This window comes from Rhinopithecus bieti, unplaced genomic scaffold (genome assembly GCF_001698545.2).
Source record: "Rhinopithecus bieti isolate Rb0 unplaced genomic scaffold, ASM169854v2 scaffold_36008, whole genome shotgun sequence".
NCBI lineage: Eukaryota > Metazoa > Chordata > Mammalia > Primates > Cercopithecidae > Rhinopithecus > Rhinopithecus bieti.
Genome location: NW_016816204.1, coordinates 797,171 through 805,509, shown reverse-complemented (window position 1 = coordinate 805,509; position 8,339 = coordinate 797,171). Strand labels below are relative to the sequence as shown.

Sequence of the window (8,339 nt, the reverse complement as noted above, 5' to 3'; positions counted from 1 at the left end):
TATATATATATATTTATTTATTTTAGAGTTGGGGTCTCACTATGTTGCCCAGGCTGGACTCGAACAGCTGGGCACAAGTGATCCTCCTACCTCAGCCTCTGAGTAGCTAGGACTACAGGTACACCAGGAACTGGCTTTTGTAGCTTCCTTTGTCCCTTTCTGAGCTCTTTACTCTTCCTGACCATGTCCTTTTTTCATCTTGTGGAGACCCTAAAAGGTATCCCCTCCCAGTTGGCTTCTGGCCAGGCCAGTTATGCCTCCAGACCCCTCATCTTTTGTCCTCCTCCATCCCCTCCCAACCCAAGGAAAAATTAGAAGAAAAAATAGGCCGGGCGCGTTGGCTCACGCCTGTAATCCCAGCACTTTGGGAGGCTGAGGTGGGTGGATCATTTGAGGTCAGGAGTTCAAGACCAGCCTGGCCAACATAGTGAAACCCCAGCTCTACTAAAAATACAAAAATTAGCCAGGCATGGTGGCGCGTGCCTGTAATCCCAGCCACCTGGGAGGCTGAGGCAGGAGAATCACTTGAACTCAGGAGGCAGAGGTTGCAGTGAGCTGAGATTGCACCCACTGCACTCCAGCCTGGGCCACAGAGGGAGACTCCATCTCCAAAAAAAAAAAAAGAAGAAGAAGAAGAAATATAAATAGCGAAAGGTGACTTCATCATCACAACCACCCTCACCCTCAAAACAAAACAAACTGAAAGTTTGATCTCCTTCAACTGAGTACCAAAAATGACTGAGTGGGTGAAGACAGGCTATTTAGCCTATGGTCTCTGAGATCTTTCTTTGGAATTCTGAGACAGTGCACTTGGGAGAGTCTGCAGCCTGGGTCTGATTATTGGCACAAACATGCCCTCTGCTGGCAGAATAGGAGCAATGGCACTTTCCTTCTCTGAAGTCTTTAATTCTCACCTACCTCTAATGCCCTCCCTTCTTTAGTAGTCTCAATTCACCTTTCTTCTTCCCTCTCACATCCCGCGTTCCCCTCCAGCTGTTGCTTTCTCTCCATTTAATTCCCAGAGACTGTTTAATATGCTTGCTTCCTCTAAGGAGCAAGGAAATATTGATGGCAAAGGGCTCAGAGGGCCTTTCCAACTTCTCTGAGTTTTGTGAACTGAGGCCTTGCCTAGAAAGTATGAAGCAAGGGAAGGAAAGGGGAGAACTTGGATGAAGACTATGGGGAGAGGGAACCAAGAAGAGTGATGGAGGTGGCTAAATCAGAGCAGGACAGAATTGGTAGAAAAGAGCAAAAGACCTGGGAACAAAGGGCAAAAGGGTGAAAAATGGGAGGGCAGGAATAGAGACAGATCAGAAATCAGATCGGGGAATGGGTTAAAGAAGATCAAGGAGAGATCAGGATTTAGGTATAAAACTAGAAGATAACAGCAACAGAAGGTATGGGGCATAAATTTATTCTTGTGCACAAACCAAAGTATTGTGACTCACACCCAACAAGCAAAGAAAAATTATCACTTTCCAGATTAAACGGTAAACATAGCTCATGGCGGTCTTGGTGAGAAGGGAGTCCACACTCCTCTAAGATCGGAGATCAGGACCTGAAGCTGAAAAGAAGCAAGAGCTGGGGTGTTGAGGGATGGGGTGGTACTGAAAAGAGGTTTCTGGGTGTTTCTCTGCTTTTTCCCAGGTAGTCATGGCAAGCTGTAGAAGACACACTGAAGGACAGACTCAAGGAAAGTCACACAGACACCAACTGTTCTTTCAACGCTCAGCACACACCCTCACACCTCCCTTCAGCCATCATCCCTTTCCATTCTAACAAATACATTCTTCTCCCTCAAATTTTTTTTCCAATTCCCTTCTCACACACAGTTGGTTTCTTGTTACTCAACTTTACTTTTTCCCAATACGGCATTGTCCCTCACCATACTTCTGTTTGTGGCTCAATCATTTAAACTCATTTCTGCCATGCTTCTGGTTTCAGCCTCACTCTCCACACTCTGACTCTCTTCTCCTTTCTCTCAAGCTCATGAGGCAATGAAGCCAATGATCTGTTCATTCTCAGAGGGAATTTTCTTTCTTTTTTTTCATTTCCTGGGTACTGGGTTGCTCAGCACTGGCCTCTCAAGTTGCTAACTTTCTGAAATCCTGAGGAATAGAATTATTTGTTCTATTCCTGGTCTAGCTGATATAACTCAGCCCATGCAAACTTTCCTGGCCCTTCAGTTTTTTCATGCTCCATAACTTTCACAAGATGCTGTACACCTGCTACAGACATTGGTCTCTAAGGAGTTATTCTCTAGTGAATCTCTTTCTCCCACTCAACTCCATTTGGGGATATCTGACCCTTCTATCAGTACAACAATAAGACTCAGATTGGGTCTTTATTTTGATCTCCTCTCTTACTCATGCTTCAGACGGAAGAGCATATCTGTGCGCGCACACACACACACAGGCCTAGGTATATGCCAGCCAAGCTTGGGAAAGCAGAGTGGAGGGTAAGGGTGGCTTAGGGCAAACAACGGTCAGTTCGGTCTCTTTGCTGTGTGCCTGGTGGTGAGCTTCTTGCTTAAGGTCCCAGTGGTCACTTCTGCTCTGTTTACTTCTCACTGAACATTAAAATGAGGCCCACGGAGAAAAGCACAAATGTCAAGGAAGAGAGATCTGTGGAGGAATATGGGTGGAGAAGCCTGGAAATAAAGACAGAGATCCAGGCAAGGAAATGCAGAGACAAAGAGAGGCAAAGATACCAAAGCAGACATAGTTGGTTGGAAAGCGGCAGGGAGGTAGAGAGTGAGGAGGAAGGTGGGGGACGGGGACATCAACTTGGAAACTATCTCTGGCAGGAGGCAATTTAGCTTCCAGATGCCAGTGACAGGGGGTGGGATAGGGTAGGAGCAGCAACTTTAGGAACTGGATGTTCCACCTCTCCTTGGTCCTGGGACCTGTGCCTGCTCATTGGTGCCCTGCCCCAGGCCTCCACACATGAGCCTGCAATCCTGTTCTGGTGGCTGAGAATCGGGGCCTGGCTACCTGGAAACCACAGGAGCTGGGAGAAGCCCCAAGGGCCCTGGGAGACTCTGGAGGAGGGGCTGGGCTAGGAACAGGGGCTGAGGCCAGCTCTGTTCTCCAGATGGGCTCATCCAGTGTAGTGGCTGCTCGCGGGGCAAGCACAGTGGGAACCAGGGGTTCTGCAGTGGGTTGGGGCGCCGGAGTGGAAAACCGGCGAATCTCCTGGACTCTGGCAGTTTTGGGGGCCCCTGAGGCGGTAGGGCCAGGAGTCGGGGGAACCTCATCAAAACAGAACATGGCAGTTTTAAGTTGATAGGGCTGATGCCGCATAAAATCTAGAGCCTTGATGCCCTGCTTGGGTGTTGCCCGAGGCCCCTGGGATTGGGCCTTAGGGAGAGTTCGGGCCGCCTGGGGGAAAAAGGGAGAGAGCAGTGGGTTGTAAGCAATAGGAGGTGGGGCACGGATGTTGGGTGAATATTTCCAGGAAGGGGGCAGAGACGGGGTAGGAGAAGGACTTCTAGGCCCAGGACCAGGTGTACCTTCCACCACATACCTGTCCGCACGGCTCTGCCGCTTAGCAAACAGCTCCCCACCCCTGCCCTGCAGCCTTGGTGGCTCAGGGATTACAGCTGAAGAGACTGCCCCATTCACGAGCCCATCAGGGAGCCCTCGAGATGGGGCTTAGGAGCCACTGGGGTGGAGTCTTAGGAGTCATAGGGGCGGGGTCTTGGGAGCCACTGGAGGGGGGGTCTTAGGTGTCACGGGAGGCAGGGTCTTGTAACTCCTGGCCCCTACTGGCTGCATGAAGTTGCAGGCTTCAGCCCCCAGGCTCAGAGCATCCTCCTCAGGACCAGATTCTGCACCCCCTGCCCGGGGCTTTTCATCCAGGTTCTGTACCAGCGATAGCAGCTCGGGGTTGGGCGAGTTCTTCGTCTCCTCCTTTCCCGGCCGGAACATCTGCTTCCGGGTCCCCCGGCGCCGGGCCTCCTGCAGGATACCCGTGCGGGCAGCTGGCATAGAGATGCGCTGCTCCCGAGCGCTGGGGGGCTCAGGAGCCCCTGGGCCTGGGGCAGGCATCTCTGAGCGCGCAGAGGGTCGCAAAGGCGCAGACAGGAAGATAGAAGCTGTGGAGGTCATGGCAGCTGCGCTAGGAGGAGCGGGGGGCTCTGGGGTTCCGCCTGGAGTGACAGGCCGACTGGGGGCTGGGATGTACAGGGAGCTGGTGGCTGTCACAGGGCCCGAGGAGCGTGAGGTGCTGGGGGCACCAGAGACTGGCGCGTGACTGGGAACCCCTGACGTGAAGCTGGGCAGAGGGGTGGGCCCCTGCGGAGAAGACAAGAAGGGGGGTGGGGCGGGGCTAAGGCCCCCCAGGCTGTCGTTGCCCCTCCTGGGGGCTAGAGGCCGGAAAATAACCGAGGTGGTAGTTGGCCGCTGCCCTTTTAGGCCCGGGGTAAAGGGCCTGGCTGACCGGTTAAAGATGTTTGGAGCTGGGGTCGGGGCTCCACCACCTGGTTGGAAGGGTCTGGGGCTGGCTACAGGGGCCGGCAATGGGCTGGGTGGGAGCACAGCCGCCTCTAGGGGAGCACTCTGGGCCCGAGGTGGTGACTGCAGGCCCTCCCCGTTGAGCATGGCTGCTGGTTCGGCCCGCATCAGTTCCTGGGTGCTGGAGTCTGCGCGCTGGCGCTGCTGTTCAAAGAGCTGCACCCCTCGCCCAGAGACCTCACTCAGCTGCCCTCCCAGCCTAGAGCCCTGGCCCTCTGATGCTCTTGAGCCCGCCCTGGCAAGCTCCATGTCCAGATAGGGACTGTCCCAGTCAGATTGATTGGTGAGGCTGCGGGCGTCGGAGAAGGCTTCTTCGTCCAGCTCCGACTCACTCGTGGGGGGAATGCCGTCCTCCTCCTCCTCAGCGCCCGTCCCAGCAGCAGCCCCGAAGCTCACCAGAGTGTACTTCTTGGCTCTCTGCCGCCGTTTCTTAAACATAAGCACCCCTTTGGAGTGGGGGTTGGGGGCTGCAGTGAGCAAGGATGCAATTGTCCTGCATTTGGTCTTGGCCTCTTTTATGCTTTTCTCTTGGAGGCTCTCTGCACGTTGCAGTTCTGGGGAGGCCAAGAAGTAAAATGGTCAGTGGGTCTTCCCAGCCTCTTCTAGTCCTGTTCCCCAAGGCTTTCACCTCCCATCCCAGCAAGCTCCCTCTTGCACTGGCCCGACCCACAATGTCCCCTGTGACAAAGTCCTCTGACTTAGGGGCAGAGTGGAGGGTGAAAGATGAAACCAGGGACAGTTAAAGATAAGGCAAAGTCCAGTTGACTGCCCTGACACTGCTCTGACCACAGCCCTTCCATCCCATCTTACTGCTATTCTGCTCCTATCTTCCAAGAGATGTGCTCTTATCCACCCCACACACATTCCTCACCTACCTCCCATTCCTGACTGGCAATGGGAGGGGGAGGAGAAAGATGTGTCACTCTCCATGGCAGACAGGGAGAGAAGCATGTCCCAGGGAGAGGAAAGATGAGAAGGAACACTTTCCACCCACCATAGGGACCATGTTAGGAGGCTTCTCATGAAGCTTACGACTCATCCTCTCCGCTACCCCTTACCCCTATGATATGGACACAAAGAACCCTTAGCAATGAGGATCTTCATTCACAATTCCACCCCCCTCATGCAATCCACATCATACACATTCACAGAAATAACTCCCACCGCACAACACTTCAACAAGAATATCCATCTAGTGAAAGTCAACTGTAGGCGTACTTTGTTCTATTTACTTTTCTCTCTCATTCACATATACCCCAGCTTACAGACAGCTCCATTCACATACATATATGTAAATACATGTGCCCATGTAAAAACACCATCACTCAAATACATTCACACACCTACATGCTCTAGGTGGCCCTTCTTCCAGAGACCTCCCTGCAGAAACCCTGTTACTAACAGTGTAGACAGAATTCTAAAGTTTATCTCGGCCTTCTAACTGCCAGGGCAGTCGTCTGGGCTTCACACCCCTGCTACTCACAGTCAGGGGTAGTCTCCATCCAAGACGCAGGAAAAGTCAGGGTGACGTTCTCCAAGGCAACACTCCAAATCTTTAGGATACCTCAAGGTCACCAGCTAAATATATTATTTCCCCCAAGCTGGGGATGGTAGTGGGGTGGGCTTCTTTGGGGGTCAGAACTGTCTCTATGTAGAGAGCTCAGGCAGCCACTGCCATCCAGGCACACAAAGACTATGTGCTAAAGGGAACCAGGGCAGGGCTTTCCATGCCATGTGGGGCCTGGGTAGGTGGGGCCAGGAAATGGGAGAGGCCGCCCTGCTGCGAGGACCCCGCCTTGCACATGGATACTCTCTGGTCCATGGTCCCCAGTTCCTCCTGAAAAATTATTGAAATTCCGTCTACTTTCCACTCAAGGTACCATGCTCCTTTGTAATGAGCGTGGTACCTCGAGTGGAAAGTAGATGGAATTTTTTTCATTTTTGTCATTCCTCTCATCCCAGAGTTTATACCTCAGAATAGTGCTGTGGATGAGACAACAGGCCCTGGAGTCAGAGTTCAGTTCAGGTTTTTGGTTCTTGGGAGAGTTACCTCACCTCATTAAAGTTCGGTTTCCTCATCTGTAAACGAGGGTAGACAATGGCTACCTCATAGGATTGCTATAAGGATTAACTGAGATAATATAGTAAATTTAGCACTCAACACAGTGTGAAGGCCCACTATAACCATTACTATTAAAGCCTTCTTGACACTATACTTTCTTGATATATATGGACACTTTCTTGTTCACACATATCTTGTCCCACGACTCACACATATATGCCTTCATGTATTCATAATGTACTCATACACGCTCTGTTCCCACGAGTTTTCTACAGCTCTTGTGGTCACAAACCCCTTTGACATGTGACCATAGCATCACTGAGAAAGGGTCAGTGAAACTCTCCTGAGAAAAGGAGGAAGAGGATAGCAAAAAGAAGGAACAAGAGAGTAAGACCTTTCCCAAAGACTGCCCTTCCTAAACTGTTGACATCTTCCCCTCCATTCTAGACCCCAGACTCTCATAGATATGGGAGGGTAGTACCTGCATAGAATGAGTCTTGGAGCTCAGGAACTGGGTCTGGGGCTTTGTCGTAGCTGACTTGGCTGAGGGGCTCTTGGCTGATGGGCTCAAAGGTCTCCATGCTGAGAAAAGCGGTGTTGGCTGGAGCAGGACCAGCTTGAGCCACCCCCCACGCCTTTTAAAGCCCCTTTGTCTTGTCCCCAGAGCTGGCAGCTGAATGAGTTCACTGTGCTATTTTTGGAACCTGGCCCTCTCCCTTCTCTGGGCTGCCCCACAAGTGCCGGTGTGATGGACGTAGGCACCTGCTTTCCCTTCCCCCAACCCCACCCCAGCAGACAATGAGGTCTGCTTGACTAAAAATACCTCTGAGCCAGTAGCTACAGTCTCATCCAGCATTATGGGAAGGGAGGGGGAGATAAGTGGAGAACTGAGGAAAGCATGGGATCCTAGGCACACATCTGGAATTCCTAGGATATTGGACACTCAGGGATGTCAGACTCTCAACTCTCATGTCCTTAGCCTCCACTCCAAACTCAGAGATACAAAGTTCTAAGGATCAGGAATCAAAATGGTGGAGGAGAGGAAAGAAATATAACTAGAGGGGGAATCCTGAGATTTCGGAGGTAACAAGAACGGTCTCTGTGGGAAAGGCACAGGAGGCATAGAGTAGGGAAAAAGTTTACCCTTAGACCTTGTTCTGTCGCTCACATCAAAAATAGCAAAGAGCCTGAGATAAGTGGAACGGGCTTTTTCTGCCCAGGCCAACATTCTTGCCTGAGATAAGGAGCCAAAGCCAAAGCTCCCTCCCTCTGCCACTTCCCCAGGATCTCATGATCGTCCCATAGCCTCTCAGTCCCCAGGAATCCTAACGGAACTTGCAAATGTCAAAGGTACCTGCAATTAACACTATAAAGAACCCCTTGGCGGGGCGGTGGCTCATGCCTGTAATCCCAGCACTTTGGGAGGCTGAGGCGGGTGGATCACGAGGTCAGGAGTTCGAGACCAGCCTGGCCAACATAGTGAAACCCCGTCTCTACTAAAAATATAAAAAATTAGCCAGGCATGGTGGCGGGCACCTTTAATCCCAGCTACTCGGGAGGCTGAGGCAGGAGAATCGCTTGAACCCAGGAGGCAGAGGTTGCAGTGAGCCAAGATTGCACTCCAGTCCAGGTGACAGTGCAAGACTCTGCCTCAAAAAGAAAAAAAAAGAAAAGAAAAAAAAAAGAACCCCTGTAGCTTTGACCCACTTTTATTTATTAATTTTTATTATTTATTTATTTATTATTTTTTTTTTTTGAGACGG

General features: G+C 51.4%; 1 protein-coding gene across 3 annotated transcripts in view; it reads right to left on the bottom strand.

Annotated features, from left to right (window-relative positions):
* Positions 1–2,049: 2,049 nt before the first annotated feature.
* The window catches only part of SYNPO2L (synaptopodin 2 like), a 10,814-nt gene continuing 4,524 nt past the window's right edge, over positions 2,050–8,339 (bottom strand). The window contains exons 1-2 of one of the 3 annotated variants that reach the window (XM_017854663.1): positions 7,058–7,342; positions 2,050–5,068 (exon numbers count right to left, since the gene is read on the bottom strand). In XM_017854663.1, coding sequence (XP_017710152.1) covers positions 3,684–5,068; positions 7,058–7,157 — 1,485 coding nt within the window. In that variant the 5' untranslated portion in view covers positions 7,158–7,342 and the 3' untranslated portion in view covers positions 2,050–3,683. Of the gene's footprint in view, positions 5,069–5,997; positions 6,410–7,057; positions 7,343–8,339 lie in introns of those variants that run through there. The other 2 variants (XM_017854664.1, XM_017854662.1) reach the window with 2 other exon arrangements.